Source organism: Hylaeus volcanicus, chromosome 2 (genome assembly GCF_026283585.1).
Source record: "Hylaeus volcanicus isolate JK05 chromosome 2, UHH_iyHylVolc1.0_haploid, whole genome shotgun sequence".
Classification (NCBI taxonomy): Eukaryota; Metazoa; Arthropoda; class Insecta; order Hymenoptera; family Colletidae; genus Hylaeus; species Hylaeus volcanicus.
This window is the reverse complement of record NC_071977.1, coordinates 26134505-26151662: the sequence shown is the minus strand read 5'-3', so window position 1 is coordinate 26151662 and position 17158 is coordinate 26134505. Positions and strand designations below refer to the sequence as shown.

The window sequence follows — 17158 nt, the reverse complement described above, 5'->3', positions numbered from 1 at the left end:
GACAGATCTGTCGGACCGGCTGCCTGTCCGTAGGCGCAAACGTGCCATCTCCTCGCACATCATGTGCTCCTGATACCAAAATATAAAATTTCCTGAGAATTTCGATACGTACCTGGTATTCCTCGTGCCACTTCCTCGCATATCATGTTCGCCTGATACCAGAATAAAAATTCTATCTCGAAACTTACCTATTGTATCCGGATCTCATGAACAGAGAAGAGATGTGTCAGGGTAAGGATGGAAATTAATAGGAAACATTCTAGAAATTGAAGAGAAATAAAGGGAACTGTCTGGAGCCCTTAGGAGTTGTTAAGAGATAATGGAGGGGGAGGTGGGAGGTGTTAGGGGGTGTTTGGAGACGATAGAGAGTGTTTGAAGGTGTTATAGGGTGGTAGGAGTTGTTAGTGTGTATTAGGAGCTGTCAGGAAATGTCAGGATGTGTAAAGGAGATGTTAGATAGTGTTAGAAGGACGAGACGTGATTTTTACGATCTCGATCTTGATCAGAAAAAATGTCGAAACATGCATATCGATCCCGAATTTTCGACAGTTCCAAATGTGCAAACATTCTCGGAATATATTACTATAGAATTGAATATCAACACTTGTAATACACACCTTTATTTTATTAGAAACGATATACAATTTTTGCAGTTCTCAGATTATACGGGTTTAATGATTCCATTCCAGAATGCAAGTACATTACAAATAGGATAATTTTATATAATGCAAGAAAACAACATTTCAGAAAATACGTATTTCGTAGTTTGGTCTGTAGTTTAAATATAGAAATTGTTGTGAAATTTGACGAACATTTTCCAATAAAAATATATCAATGTTAATACATCATTTATACAAATGAATTTTTCTGTAAACTAATTATATTCCTGCTAATCTAAATCTATTCTCACTTTACACTTCACACTTTAATATTCATTGCTAACCGTAATTGTTACTAATATTTAATTGAACACTGGATGATACTGTATGTATCATAAACGTTTAATTATGTCGAATTAAGTTTTAATTGTTCCAATCACAAGATATTAAAATATAAAAAAATATCTCACGACAAGCTGTGTAATGGGACATATTTATTCTGTTACTACTCACCCATTTCATCGCCTCACAGCATTTTTCACTATATAACGTGACATGAATTTCGGCTGTTCGAAAATAAAAAGATTTTCAATCTTAAAAACAAAATTCCCTTTAGTTGCTTCAAGAAATTGTGCCCTGTAGAGAATCTCCAACTATTAAACAATTCCGATAAGAATACTTTGTAATCGACGAGAAGATTTACTTTGAGTAGAATGAGTGGTGCAGGTCAGACTCATGGATGCGTTTGAATAACGCCTTTGGAGTACTATGCCGAATAATATATTACTCTTGAGATACAATGAAATGATATATTATTTCTTTCATGGTTATTTCGTTCTTAAAATGCAATCACATGAAATTGTTTTGGAAATAATAATTACCAACAAACGAAGATGATGATTAATATAATAATTGATGAACAAACACACGTTTCGATAAATTACAAATATACAGTGTGATCAAGCAGGTTTATAGTTTAGAAGTACAATTCATTGTTATTTCATACATTAAATTTGCATCGTGAAACGAAGCAACTGTAATGGATAATAAACGAACGTGAATTCTTGATCAAGGGAGTTTTTAATTAGACCCGCGTGAATTATAGAGTGACGATAACAATTTACATTTATTACAGTAATTACGAGACCGTTGCAAAATTAGCGGATACGCTTAGATTGCGTAAACCACTGTCTGATCCACGTGGCTCGTTACTACTGATGCTGATCACATACGAGCCATTACTACTGGCAGTGATCATCTCCCGATGATGATCAGACCGAGAGTACGTGATACGCGTGCGATTACGCAATTTGGAAACGAATATTCGTCTGAAATATAAACACGATCATTTTGTCTACTTTTTAATACCTTCCGATGCTTTCATCCTTAATAGATCTTTCCGTAGATTTTTATACCGATTACAACTGACGAATGTATTTCGAGAATCGAGGGCGCTAATCTTTCATCGATATCGAGGTTGCAATATTTAATCACTCTGGTCTGACCAATCATTTAAGTTAATCAATGTTTTGAATCCGATTATTCGATCATTAAATACTAATGAGCTGCATTGGTCAAATGTTCTATATTGTTTGATTCATAATGCATGGACCCGAGTGAGACTACAATTATTGTTCGTGTTATTAATTAATCAACGGTAGGAACAGTGGAAGAGAACAAGTAAAATTTTGTTTCAAATAGAAACAGAGCCGAAACACGAACAAATCCCGTTTTCGCCACACTGAAAAATTGTAAATAATAATAAGTAATATACTTTAGTTTATGCACCTTGTCTACGGGTATTGGAACAGCTTAACGTGGGGAACGAAGTGGCTGAAAATAATTAGGGCGCATTGTTCGACAAGGCTCTATGGAATTTCATCGAACAAATTGAACGTAATTGAAATAACGTCCAACGTGAGACACCGTATGGTCGCTTGTAGCTCGTATTAATTAACATCCAAGCAATCAATGTCGTTACCTACGGCGTAAACTGTGAGTAAACACACATTGGATCCTACGATGCATGTGACGGGTGTTATATATATGCTCATCGTACATGCACGTAAAAGATGATTACTCGTACATGTTATTGGTTAACTTATATTTCACGTGTACGTTGTACGTAGCCAGACCTCTCGTGATTCTAGAAAATGTTTATATTCGGTTTCGCTCCTTTACTAAAAATAATTGGAAGGGAATGTATCATTCTATCATAACGAATCGGAATAATAAAATTCCCTGGGCAACAATGACCACTGAAATAATTATTCGTCACATAAAAATGTTCTGAAATACTCGTGACGATCCGATGGCATTCATGCAAGGAGTAATTACTCGCCTATCCGTGTACAGTCGGGGGAAAAATCGGACAAACTAGTGGCATAATGGAAATGGTTGTTATTTGGAAATTAAATTTTATTTAAATTTTATTTAAATTTAATTTTCAATTTTATTATAATTCCAATTTTATCTAAATGATTTCAGCATTGGAAAGGGACGGAAAACGAAGAAATTGCTTTCTAAGGTAATGCTAGTAACCACATGTACCACTTTGGAATACGAGTATGAAATGACGTGCGATTACGTCAGCGACAGATTTTTAAATGACGTGGTTCCACGTCAGGAGTAATCACCTCCGGATTTAAAAATTACGTGGAGCTGCGTCAACGGTCATGAATGCGTAAATATTGATATCAATTATCGATTGAACAATTTAGAACAAGGTTTGAAAAGAGCACATGCACGATCGTCTCTTTGCACAGATGCCTCGTTATTTTCTTTAATGAATGTTTGCCTCGCATTCATAATACCTCTTCGCGCGATAAAGACATTGAACAAATAAAAAATACATGATAAATAAAAATTTAAGTGTGCTACTAAACATTTTTATGCTACTAATTTTAATTGCACTCTAATAATGACCGTTTTCACTTTAATTTTGTCCCTAACTGTATATGTAATCGGTTAGTCGTGCTCGAACCTCGAAACGCGGTAGCATTTTCAAGCTTGACGATTAAAACCTGACGTAGCTCACCTTCTACAGTGTCGTCGAAGAGAGTGTAACGATAGGACACTTTTATCGACGTAATTGTGTGTCACCGTGATACACCGATCTGGTGAAGCTTGCGGGAACGTTCTGGCGATATCGCGTGGCAGTCGAGACCATGTCGAAACCGAGGCTCTTCATGGTGACTTTTGTGGGTAAGAAAAGTGATAAAGGACCCCATAATAATTACAGTTTGTAGATTATATACAGCTGGGTTGCGAATTTGATCCATCTATGACGTAAGGGAATACGAGAAACATATGGTGTCAATCTGTCACGTCAATTCAGGAAATATATTTACTATATTTAGTTAACGAAAGGTTCTTATCATTTCATCTATGCTTTCGATGCGAGTATTTTTATCTCTTTTACATTTTTTTTATATTATAAATCTTGTGCTATGTCTATCATCGTGATCCCACTGACGTTGTGTAGTATTCCTAAAGAAAAAGGGAATTGCTTTTGTTTTTTCAATTATAGAATTAAATACCTTTGCTGGGCACACGCTCGATGAACGCGAACATGGTTGGCTCGACGTCGCTGTTCGTTAATATTTTCCACACGTTCCGCATATGTTTCTCGCGTTAAACGCGTAAAATCTGCAGTCTAGTTATAACATTGACGAATGTTGCGCGAAGATAGTGAGCCTGGCCCAGTTAACCGTGGGAATGTTTCTGGGCTGGACGTCTCCCATGATACCGAAATTGCTGGCAGAGGATTCGAGCTTCAGGATCACCGAGGCCGAGGCATCCTGGACGGTATCCTTGTTGAAGCTTGGAATGGCGTTCGGTTGCTTCCTTTCGATATTCATCGTTGACTTCGCTGGCAGAAAGATAGCGATACTGCTCGCCATCATTCCCACGGTTTCGAGTTGGTTGTTGATCGTGTGGGGCAGATCGATTCTGGTGAGTTCGATTTATAAAAATAATCTAAAAATAGTTCTAGAGGTTTAGGCGAAGACGACATGTTATCGCTCAGGGTGTAATAGAAAGTATACGAGTACTTACAATCTATTCGAATATTTTATTTTTTGTATTTTCTAGAGGCTTAATTGCGATTTAAAGCCTCTCGATCGGTGAACCTGGAAATAATTAATCTACCAGGTGGAAAGAATAAAATACCAACACTGTGATCATTTGAAATTTCTTACAAATTATATACAGAGTAAAATTCATCTTGACCTTTTTTCAGAGCGACTAGATGCTTTTATTCGCGACGTAGACTTCCAATGGAAAGAACGCTGCAATGTAAACGCGTGAACGTTGGAAAGCAAACAGACGGTTGTTTTAAACGCTAGAAAACAGAAGTCTAAGTCAAGCTTCCGACTTCCGCATTTTATCATTTTAATGACGCTACTGTCAGTTTGCTTTGCGATGTTTTTTTTCCTACACATTTACGTTAAAAGTCTGCGCAACGGATAAAATTGTCTTTCCGAATGTTTATAGATAAATTCTGTTCGTTAATAGTATTCTGGATTAATCAAAATACCGCATTGAGTCTAAACTGCTGCAATATTATATTTAGTATTCAGTATATAGCTGTACAAAAAGTCTTAAAAATGTATCATGAACAAAAGTTTGTATAAACATTCAAGATTAATCAGTTCAGATTAATAATAAAAGATATAATAAAAAATTGCAGATTCATACGTGAAGCGCCAGACAATTTATATTACTTATATTTCCTATAGTCTGGAATGCCAAGAATCGTGTCGACATTTGAATTTCGATTATTTCCAGAACCTGTATTTGGCACGCGTCATAGGCGGCACTGCCAGCGGCATAATTTTCACGGCAGGCTCCATGTACGTGACAGAGATATCTCCACCCCACGTGCGCGGCGCTTTGGGTAGCTGCTTCGTATTAATGGATTACTGTGGCAGTCTTCTTGGTTACGTACTGGGCTCTTTCACCAGCATGGAAGAATACTCATACGTGGCGATATCCCTATCGATGCTGCAATTTCTGATATTCATCTGGTTCCCTGAAACCCCCTACTTCCTCCTGCGCAGGAAGCATTACGGGGATGCCATGGACTCTCTAATATTTTTGCGCGGTTCACCTGTCATCGTCGAGGAAATGGACTCTATAATGAAATCTGTGGAGTGCGAGCCCAAGAACAGTGGGGTGTTCTCGTCCATCCTTCACCTGATCACTCAGCCAGGTAAACGACGACCTGAAACAGGAGTTTACGTTAGTTTAAAAATGTTGAATATTTAGCTAAATAAAACACGATTTTACTCCTCTTCGCTCTAAACAGTTCAAGTTTGCTCATTTTTTATCAGCGTTCTATCGTTTAATACATGCAAAAAGAACCTCCTTGTGCAAGGGAGACTTGCCAAAATCGTACCAGTTAAGATACTGTATCCTATATTTCCTACCAGTAGAACAAGAAATTAAATTGGAATTTAAGCAAGTAAAACGAGGCCAGTAGCTCGATCCTTGATGTTCGATATACGAATTGGACACCTCTCCTTTGAGCTGCTACGATTCTGATACCTCAACTTGAAACTTTTCAGGCGGCAAGAAGGAGATCCTGATCGGCGCATGCATAATGACCATGCAGGCATTCTCTGGCTCGATCATTGTAATCGGTTACGCCCAAACGCTCTTCGAGTACATCCACGACGCCGACGTCGAGCTGTCAGGTTCATACATGAGCATCGTTCTGGCGACGGTGCATCTCATCTCTTACCTCTTGTGCATCGGTCAAGTGGATCGTTTGGGAAGAAGACCTCTGATGATCGCCTCCGTCATCGGGGTTGCCACCTGCAGCTTCTTCTTGGGTATTTACTTCTGCATGCAGGAACACTACGTCGACGTCAACAGCCTGCAATGGGTGGCCTTCGTGGCGGTATTGTTCTACGCCGCGAGCATATCTTTGGGATTGGCCAGCGTGCCTTTCGTTGTAATGAATGAAATTTTCCCGATGTACGCGAAAGCAACCTGCGTAAGCCTGTGTTTCTGCTTGAACTCGCTTTGGTCGTTCGCCATGGTGTGCGTTTGGAGCCTCGTCGCGTTTCAGCACAGTCTGTACGCCGCTTTCTGGCTCGTCACTGGACTCAACGCGTTTGGCATCTTGTTCTTGATATTCTATCTCCCGGAAACGAAGAGGATGACCCTATCGCTGATACAGGAGAAGATTGGCAGCTTCGCGAAAAAATGACGACCGAGATGCTAACACGAGATGTAGTTCAAAGGCGTCGAAAGAAAAATGAATAAAGAATTTCATTCGAGATAGTTAAACAAGCGACGTCGAGCAAGAAAGACAATCGGGATGATTAACCCGTTAAGCTACAACCACGCGTGAGACTCCTGGTCGAATATTCGGTCTAAAACTGACTATCATATTTTGGTCTAAGGCTGTTGAAGTTTAAATCGTAGCTTGAGAGGTTAATTCGGGAATAAAGCACGTACCTACACCTAATCTAGGAAGTATTTTTACCATTTTATTTGAAATTTGTTTGTTATATCGTTTTACACTTTTCTTATCCAAGGGACTTTGTAATATCATTTTTCACTTTTCATTCTTTTGAGCGCATGGCACGATCGTTCTGATGGCGAGTTCATAATAAAAATTAACAGAACAATCTGTTTCGTTATTTCTGTATTAATAGGTGATACTAATTTTTGTTGGCGAAGGTGAATTGAATAATATTATAATATTGATTTTTTGGGAGAGGTCCTTTGATCAGGACCATATATTCAAGTAATATCGAGGATTCGTGCTCCTTCTATGACAGTCTGACTCTCATCAGGTGTTGATAACGTGGGAATGATTGTACTCTGGATTAAAAAACCACATAAATTATTTATTGAAAATGTTCAAACAGCCTTTTAAAAGTCCTCTTCGAAATCTATACAAACAGGTACTGTAACACGATTAAATTTACAATAATATATACATTCGAGGATACGTACTGTCTGGTAATCGAGAATCGAGCTATAAATTCATGTCGGAACGCAGTCGAATTTGAAGTGTCTCCGGAATGGACGATGTTTACGATTCCAATAAACTGAAATGAAGACTGGAAAGAAAACTAGGGATGACACATTCGTTTTTGTCTGAAAATGCGCAAGTACAAAAATACGATCGACTATCCTTCGTCGCGAGAATTTATTACACTTTTGTAGTCTGATTCGATAGACTTAGAGAAGTAAAGACGTCAAGACGTTTTGGAGTATCTTGAGAAATTCGAAAGCTTCTTGGTACTTGGCGAAAGAACCACTGAAACGTCCTCGATGGGAAGACAGATGCTCATTGATCGACACTCGTGCAAACGTTATCAGTGGATTCTATTCTGTTGAACTCGATTTTGCCTTCTTACGCGATGTTTTTAGGTTCACAGAGAGAATATGTCTATTTTCTCGTGGCATTGCAACATCAACCACGAGTAATTTTCTTAAAACCCATCTCGAATTCCTCGAAGAACAGTTCTCGAAGCAAGTGATGTACGTTAAGGTCGGTGGACCGTTTCTTAACATGCCTCCTATCAAGGCCAGAGGTCAAGGCCTCTCTTCGTCCTTCTATTCATCGAGGTTACATACTCGAAACCCCCGTTTAATTCCAAGAAAGTTTGTCCTTAGGGAATCTTCTCACTGAATCTGCTTACCAACATCTAACTCTTATATATCTCGAGCCAAGTATTGAACATCTCGACGAGTCCACTAGAATTTTCCAGTGGAGCGTCGACTCGTCAAAACGTCGTAATCCATAACTGGTCGCCGTTTCTCGGGTCATTTGTGCGATCCATTAGCGTAAAAGCTTTCGTTTTCCCTGCTCAAACATCCCAGGCACGCGATGCGAGCCCGCTCACCACTCGAACGACTCTCCGTACGGCGAGTAATTTAAAACTGAATGCAGACGAAATTTTGGTCCATTGAAATTCCTCGTCGCCGATGTCCCGAGACAATGTTTCCTGGGAATGCGTTCAGGACTCGAACTCGAACGTACGTCCCAATCTTCGATTCTTCGAGACTTCGAGTGATAACATCTGCTCCTTATGACAAATGGTCCAGCAAAGTCGCGTCATCGTGGAACTCGATAAGTGTGTCATGAGAAACTTGAACAACTGTTGGACGATTGATCGGCGGATTCTATTGGTCGGAACCAATTCGCGGTTGGAACTGGCCGTGGACCAAATCACCATCGAGCGAACCAGCACAACGTGGCTGTTCGACCGTCAGTCTCGCCTTTGACGGAGTTTGGCTCGTACAAGTGGATATGTCCTTTCGAGGATAATTTATTCATCGAATTCATGGCGGGGCGTCGGTGAATCGATTCCGTTTTGCGCTAATCTCCCGTTATGAGACGAGAATGTCCTTTAATTGGCGTCAACGTTTGACAGAGTTGGTCGTGGTTCAGGTGTGTTGAATTAGGTTGTTCTTCTCGGGTGGGAGAGTTTGATCCTTCGCCGGTAGTTCTTTGAACGAGGATGTTAGTATCGCGTTGGGGGTCTCTATTTTGGACACCAGCACCGTGACCGTACTCTCTGAAACAGAACAGAGTCGAATATCTATGCGTGGCCTCGTAGATGAGGCAATTATTTTCTTATTATTAACGTACATTGATTTTGGGCCAGATATAACAAATTTGAAGGTAAAGATTGGTTTAAAAGTGAAACTTAGCTTTCAACGAAATAGGTAATAGGGAATCGAAACTATGGTTCTACTTTTATCTTTAACAGGTGGAGTGCTAAGCATTATAGAGACTAAAATTCATCATTGATGTAAGAAACAACTTACGATATCCAAAATTAACCCTTTGAGTGCCAGAGGAAATTTCCATACATATCCAAGAAATGCCAGATAATTTTAATGAGTCGTAGCACTTAGAGCTTCGAGCAGCGATATATCGCACACAAAAGGTTAATCTAATACTGTATGAAATTTAATGTATTACAGTAGCGTACGTCTTTCGCCAATTGAACAGAACAACACTAGAAACAAGTTCTGCACAAAGAACTGGATAAATACAAGGCTAGATTCAGAGCCAGGGCTCTCAACCTGTTAACTTAAGGTTTAACAAACTGCGAAGCACAGCTTAGAATACCAGCGCAACAGTGCACGAGGAGGAAGTGCAGTAGCGAAGACGTTGATCGAAATTTGCCAGAGCGAGGAATGCAATTTCCAGATCAAAGGCACGCTGCGAACGCTATTCGCCCGTGCTAACGATCGAACGTATTTCATCGCAGTTAACTTGCCTCGAAACAATAAACGCTCTCCTTTGTTTCACGTACACCGCGGAGAGAGCACAATAATAATCGAAGCACACCGGGTTCCGTCGTTTGCCCGATGTAATCAAACTTACTCTTTGACCGGATCGATTTGAGGTCGGTAAACGTTACGAAATTAGCCGACGATATAATTATGGGATCAATTTCCAGTAACGTAATGAACTGGAAATTTAACAGTGCGTGCCACATCGTGGCTGCCGAGTTCATTAGTATTGTGTAATCAATCTTGTGAACTCCACCCGAAAACTAGTTTCGGATATTCGATTATCCTGGGGTGGCCGGTTAACAGGATTTGCCTATCCTGATTTTTTTTTTAAGATTGAAAATCTTTTACACTGCTCTCTTAAGGGATGGAAGTACGTCCCTTCCTACTCGCGAGAATTCTCTGCCACTACGTTAGGTGGTATGGTAACGTCGTAATTCAGATATCCAGGAGCTTATCCTGGACACTCCCTACGCAAGGTAAAATCCACCACCGCAAATGGGGGCGGTCAGAGGTCGGGGGCAAGGCAAATTGATTTCATTCGGACCACGGGCCGAGCTTACCAGTTTTACTCATTTGACATTCCGAGGCCGTGTCGGGAAATTGGACGTGCTTCCTAGGCGGACGAGCCGAGACAGGACTCTTCTCCAACGAATGAGCGTTCTGACCCGTCGTGAAACTCTGCGTCGGTGTTGCGGTCGCTTTGGTTTCGTTGTTGGTCGCTGTACGACGGGAGCTCAAGCAAGATGTAGCGGTCGTAGTCGGTGGCTGCGTTGCGTACCTCACTGCTGGAACCTTCAAAGGGCACTTCATAAGCCCCATTTTGTAATTAGACCTCAAACGAGACGTGCCACGAGATGGCCAGTATTCGGTGGCAACGAAACTCTTCCTCAAATGGAGGCGCGGGTTTCTTTGATGTTCGACGCGATCGGGTGGGCGTTTTATCGGGGAAGCATCGAGTTCGAAAACTGGTGGTATTCAGCGATCGATTTTCATCTATAAATATGTATATTTCGTGGATGGCGTACTCGATTTCACAGCTACTGCGATAAGCTGTGGAAGTCACAGGACTAACTGGGAGGATAGTGATACCTATAGGCCTCTCAATAGAAATTTGCAATACAATACAGTAGAATCTACATAAATAGATTTATCTGGAAAAATAGTTTGAATTAGAAATGTGATTGAGGTCTAATTTAGTGATCATTGATTAACCTGAATAGCGTTGGATAAGGTTGCACAATTGTTTGAGATGCTCATTCTCTGTTCTCTGTTCTGAGGCATTGGAAATTCAAGAGTCGTGATAAATAACGTTCGCGTTGAAACTGACAAATGGTGATCCTCGTTGTATTTGAAATTAATAAATAATTATTTCTGCTCGACTAATAACGAGTTATTTTCCCAAACTCATCAGTTGAAGTTTCAAATCATCTTTTATCGCAGGAACGATCGGTATCGAGGATAAATTAATATCAAACGTTTCGAGTGAAAACATTTACCCTAAGTGACGTACATTTTTAATTCTTGACGGCAGAATTCCATTCGGTAAATAGATAGAGTAACTATCGTTTAACGAAATCGTGGAAACGACGAACATGTACAGCCAGGCTGGCAGAGAGCTTTCCATTTCGATAATAAGGTTGCTCGATATCGATATACTCCGGAGACCTTTCCACGTGGGAAGTTCAGTGATTTCTTCGGAAAGGTTGGATGCCCGTAGACATCCCTGATGGGACATAATCGAGTTTCCCCCCGAAGGGAATCTTTGTCACTTCGACTCTTACCAACGGTGATTACGGTCGCAATGGGAAGCAACCTTATTGTGAATTTGTTGCACGCGTGTCAAGTTTCTCTCGAAAGATATTTGTCGCTGCTGTCGAATAATGGCACGTGTATAAACCGAAGCGAGTCGATTGTGGACCCTCTGGGCGTTGTTCTTTTTGTATTCGAATGAAATGCATTTAAGAGCCCCGCGAGCCTCAGATATTTCGTGAAATTTGTGGTTCGATTCGAAAACGACAGGTAAAATTATCGAAGTCGAGGAAAGAATGGTGACCAGACATTAGAACTAGTTGATAGAGAATTATTAATATAAATAGCAACTTTGGCAGAGCAAATGGTTTAAAAGAAAAAATAATCTCCTTGGTGACTGTTACTTTATAGTCACTGTTCTATCGATTATGTTCTGAGCTCTTATCGGATCAATCATTAGATTACGCTGGTTCTCGCTGTGTTCTTTAAGAGTTACAGACTATTTGAACAATACAATTAGTGCACTTAACTTTTCGTCCCTTATCCCGTTCCTGTTTCCGCGGTGAGACTCTCAGAATACTGACCCTATACTCGTAGTCATCCGCGGCGGTGCCTCGACCAGCCACGTATTCTTGATACTGCGAGATGACGCACAACACCGAATATACCTGAAGCAAACCACAGAGAACGTGACCTTGATTATTTGGTACGGTGTTTAGGCCATGCTGGTTTATTTCACTTTTGGTACAGGCGACCAAGACCACTGGCCTCTTATCCATTCTATTCTATTTTCTCTATTCTTTGACATTCTTCACAAGGAATCAGATAAAAAACAAAAACAAAACGAAAGAAAAATAGGATGCAAGTCCATAAAATAAAAATTTACTTACGTTCAGACAGAGAAGGAAGAAGCTCAGCGTATAAAGCATCACTTTCGTCGGGTCAAGAGTGGACTGAAACAAAATGGCGAGAAAATTCAATCATTCCATTGAACGTCGCCCGTATATAACGTCCTGCGTTTGATCGATTTAATTATAGCAAAACACTGGAAACAATGCCGAAACGAGCGTCGAACGAACGTTTTATTTTTTCCGTAAACAACGGTTGAATATCCTTTGAAAACTGCTTTTTTCGATCAGCCGTTGCAGCCAACGCTTACGCAGCCAGCTTGCATCCCCTTCGCTGAAAAGGACGCGTTATCGTTGCTTTGTGGACAAAGCAATCGATGCCTAGAAGCATTCCAAACGTTCGCAGAAACGGCAGCTTAAAACTAAAGGGAACGTCGGCCTGGAAAATCGAACTTACATGTGCACGATTCGTCGAAAAACTTTTTTTTTAAAAACAATATGGATTCTGCGAGGAATTCGTTCATTTATCCTTGCGTACAGGGGATTTGAAGATGAAAAGAATGATTATGAAAAGAAGATACACATTTTTCAAGATGCCTGTTATTCAAAGAGAAACAATTTGTAAACAGTTCACAATTATTTCTCACGTTTTCCTTCATATCTTTGTCTGAAATCTTTGTGAAAATGTTTATGAATTACGGTTTACGGTCCAACGAATACACAATTCCTCGCATGGAAGATATTGTGTTGTTTCAAGAATCTTCCAAGCATTAAAATATTTTTCCGGTATTTTTAATATGTGCTTCAAACAATTGCTCGACCAGAGAAAACTAATTTTGGCCTTGTTTCGTTCTACGTGTGTGTCGTTTATAGCCGCTCCAGTGACTCGTTTTACGGTATTTCTAATAAAAGGAAAAGAAAAATACCCTTCTTACCGCAATGGCCACCGCACGTATGTTTTTTTTTTGTTCCAATAACAGCACCTTATAGTGCCAAGTATACGTGGATAAATAAGGGACGCTATTGGAATACTGGAAACTTTTAATCGACTTTCTAATTTGAACATTATTATACTTTTACACTTTTATATTTTGCGTAATTCATGTACACGTTCCACAAATATATTGGGAGACTATTAAATATGGAATGATTATTACAAGGTGGTTTGCGATTGGACAATGAGAAACACTGGTTCGAGAAATGTATTGCGAGAATAGAGACATTACAGGATGATCGTGGAATCGTTAGACCACCGAAAATCAATTACAGGATGGGCAATAAAGGCTGATGTTTGCTATTGTTCGAGTCAAGTAGGTACTTTCACTGCACTCCTGCTATGAATTCAATTTCCTGAGGTAAGAGCATGCAGTTACAAGCGTGCTTGATAGCTACAGTACTTGTACAAGGATAACAATAAGCAAAATTTGTAATGGAGATCAGGTCGAGGACTCAAAGTACCAAAATGACGAGTAAATATATCTATTTAATCTAAAGTTAAACATAATTGAGTATAGAGGAGCAGAATTAATTTCTACACTTAATACTTCATTCCACGTTCGTTTCAAAAATATATCTCAATGTTGACGACTCCAGTCGGTTCGAGGCGCGATAACAAAATGAACATCGACGATAAATAAGTTTCCGATATATTCCATTCTTTATCGAAACGCGTGGTGTCACGTGCAATTCACGAAGAAATTCAGTTGCAGTATTTTATACTCCAATTGTTTTACAGAGAGAGTGGTGAAGTCCCAACCAATTCCCGTTTGGTTTCTCTCAATTTTGTTCAAACCTGCTAGCCGAATCTATGTGAAAGCGGTAAAAAAATATAGAACAGTGCTTTGAAACCAAGTTGAAATGAGAGAACCGAGTCCGCAACAGTTTTTCGCTGCGTAACTCCATCAGGCGTTGTTATTTTCAACCTCGACCAGCATCTGGCAGTCGCTATGTCGCTGCAAGTTTTGCATCCATAAACATTTTTCGAGCTTTCGTTCTACTGAATTAAAAAAGAAAATAAAAAGAAATTGTTTCTGTTCCTTTTCACATAAATTTCGTAGACTCGTTTAAAAAAAAGTCTGTGTACGTGTACTCGAGTGAAAGAGTTCCAACTTCGGATCATTGTCAATAATAATGGAATGCAAAATAACGAAGTACGAAATGGCCCTTAAGAGTAAAGTATTTCTTGTTTCGATCCTGCCTGCAACTAATTATATCAAAGCGAACGAGAACAAATCAGGCAATTAGTTGCCTTCATATTTCTGTTTAATTACGAGGGAGGAATCATGATTTCTTTTTGCGTTGTCTTTGAAGGGATAGCCACCCGATGTTCGTGCTGAAACAACGCTTTTTCCTGTTTCTATTTTACGAGAAAAATGCTCGGCGCGCTAACGGCAAAGACGTTAATGAAGATTGCACGTACCGTCGCCCGATGCTGCTAGATGTGCTGTTATACCGGGAGAACCAACCCTTGCATCTGGCTACCTTGCACGCGGTAATAGTACGCGGCTCGCGTCGTGTATATTTTCTTGTGAGCTGCAACGATGCTTATGCGTTTACGCTTTTTATCAACGGGCTGGAATATTCAATTTCACCAATTTTTTTATCGTACACGGTTGGCTAACTGAAACGACCTCGGTGTGTGGTCGACAGCAAAAATGATGTATAAATAACTTTGAAATACAGCGTATAAACATCGGATTTTATTTAAAATATTTTCTTTCGCGTATATTAAAGGCTGATTTTGAAGTAGATAATGTAATAATTTTGTAGATGTGGAGCAGCACAAGCAAAAATTCAAAAAATACTGGTGTTTATATTTTGGTATCAACCTCCATGAAAAAATTGGAAGAGAAACAAAGTTCCAAAAATACCTTCCAGGTTTGTTTACGTAACAGAAAAATATACGTGTATCGTGGCTAGTTAAACTTGGCTTTAAAATAACATTTTGCACTCGAGGAAGACCATTCGGTTTCCAGTTTCCATTCGTTCTAGATACATATTTTTATGCGCGTTTATCATCTCCAGATTAAATCTTATACGTTCCCGTTGTGAAAATGTAATTTAATCACCGAACCTGAACGCAATATCCGAGGGTCTCATAAAACACCCGTAAAAAGCGTTTCATCGCGCGGTTGACATTTTTTTAATGGCCACGCGTCGGAGATGTACATCCGGCAGCGTGCATTTTCCGTTATTCGCAAATTCCGTGTCACTTCGCATCAACCTTCCGGCATCCTATAATAATAATCTATATTTGACTTGACACGCATCGACTCGATTTGAATAACTCGATGATGCGTTCGCGTGCTTTCGCATAAGCGAAGTGACATAATGCAATTTACCCAAGGATTGATTCTCCGCCGTGCACAGGTGGCTATAGGAATCTCGATCAAGGATCTCGACATAGAGTGGTATCGCGAGCAGACGTTAATCTAATCACGGTATTCGCCACAACGATAGCGTTCAATATCAATCCATTGGGATACCCGGGAGTACAATGACACCTTGCGTTTTTATTTTATGTATTCTTAACACGATGCAATTGGAAAATTGCTCCGCTTGGAAATTCTAGAACGTAAATTCGATGAAGCATAAGGTACACGTAGCGTGGAAGAATTTTGTTATTAGGTGTTGAAATTAATTCTGTGTCATTTATAACTTCTATGGTTATATTGGCAAATGATATTATTAATTCTTTCTATGTGAAGTTTCCCTGTATTATCATGAATATTCCAAGTGTAAGAAATAAAGTGTCGAAAGTGTCGTTGTAAAAGTTTGCAAAAGTCTATAAACCGAATATTTAATGCATGTTCGAACGATATTTCGATTTCGTTGCAGAGCTGGTTTATTCGAGCGAATCCAGAATAAGTTGGTTCTCGGAACATTTCGTACCGAGTCGGATATGCGAACGCGCAGAATAAGTAAACTCTTGAGGGACATGAAAACCTCGTAGATCCACGAGCGTGGAATAAGTGGGAGGGAAAATAAATTGGTCTTCTAAAGACGTCAAAACGCGTTAAATAAGTGAGAGCGGAATAAACCGTCTCTGCAAAGGTACCAAGCTACCTGGCGGAGTCACGGATATCCTGTTACTCAACTCGTTGGAGGAATTAAAAGCTTGCTAACGAGCTCGCTAAAGATGTCAAAGTATCTCGAAGACGAGTACTAGGAATAATTGGCTTTCTAAATATATCAAAATCTTGAGGATGTGCAAACTAAGATAAAAGTGGTAGTTTACGCGATTAGAAAACGGCTTTAAAATATAATTAGCAGTGGAGCTTGAAGGGATGAAAAGAGGAGACAACACTGAGACTTGTAGGTGAGTCTACTCTATCATTCTCAGACCGAAAAGGGTCTTCTTATCTAGGGAATTTTATGGAAAGGACACGTTGGAAGTCTCGGTTGATATCAATAGATGTTCATTACAGTTCAAGGCTTGGAAAATTCGTGTTTTCATCGTCAAAAAATATGATTCTTCAGGGAATCTGTTTTAAAACGAAGCGGTTGATAGAACGTTTCCACCTTATCAGCTTCGCCAGCGAAAGGAAAAAGCGTTTCGAACCGAGGCAGGTTTCGGGTTACGGTAGCGTAATTACCCGGTTGTTACTTTTTATATCATGCAGTGGATTCTTCGTGGACGAAAAAAGTGTTTCGCGGTAATTGCGCGACAATGGAGGAAGGCACGACATCGTA

At 39.8% G+C, this 17158-nt stretch overlaps 2 protein-coding genes across 6 annotated transcripts in view; one reads left to right on the top strand and one right to left on the bottom strand.

The window, feature by feature from the left end:
- Positions 1 to 6: 6 nt before the first annotated feature.
- On the top strand, positions 7 to 7237 carry LOC128872841 (solute carrier family 2, facilitated glucose transporter member 8-like). Of its 3 annotated transcripts, none has more exons than XM_054115925.1 (4): positions 7 to 3803; positions 4363 to 4553; positions 5388 to 5811; positions 6167 to 7237. In XM_054115925.1, exons 1-4 carry the CDS (start codon positions 3767 to 3769, stop codon positions 6811 to 6813), a joined length of 1299 nt encoding a protein of 432 aa, XP_053971900.1. In that variant the 5' UTR covers positions 7 to 3766; the 3' UTR covers positions 6814 to 7237. The 3 variants fall into 3 exon arrangements, with proteins under 3 accessions (XP_053971900.1, XP_053971898.1, XP_053971899.1); XM_054115923.1 differs by having other exon boundaries at positions 4291 to 4553; XM_054115924.1 differs by having other exon boundaries at positions 4287 to 4553.
- A 201-nt stretch (positions 7238 to 7438) lies between these two features.
- The window catches only part of LOC128872843 (uncharacterized), a 31290-nt gene continuing 21570 nt past the window's right edge, over positions 7439 to 17158 (bottom strand). For 2 of the 3 annotated variants that reach the window (XM_054115926.1, XM_054115928.1), the window contains 4 exons: positions 12509 to 12571; positions 12149 to 12286; positions 10430 to 10661; positions 7439 to 9139 (listed from right to left, as the gene is read on the bottom strand). In XM_054115926.1, the coding sequence (XP_053971901.1) occupies positions 9009 to 9139; positions 10430 to 10661; positions 12149 to 12286; positions 12509 to 12571 (564 nt within the window). In that variant the 3' untranslated portion in view covers positions 7439 to 9008. The remainder of the gene's footprint in view (positions 9140 to 10429; positions 10662 to 12148; positions 12287 to 12508; positions 12572 to 17158) is intronic. The other variant, XM_054115927.1, reaches the window with a different exon arrangement.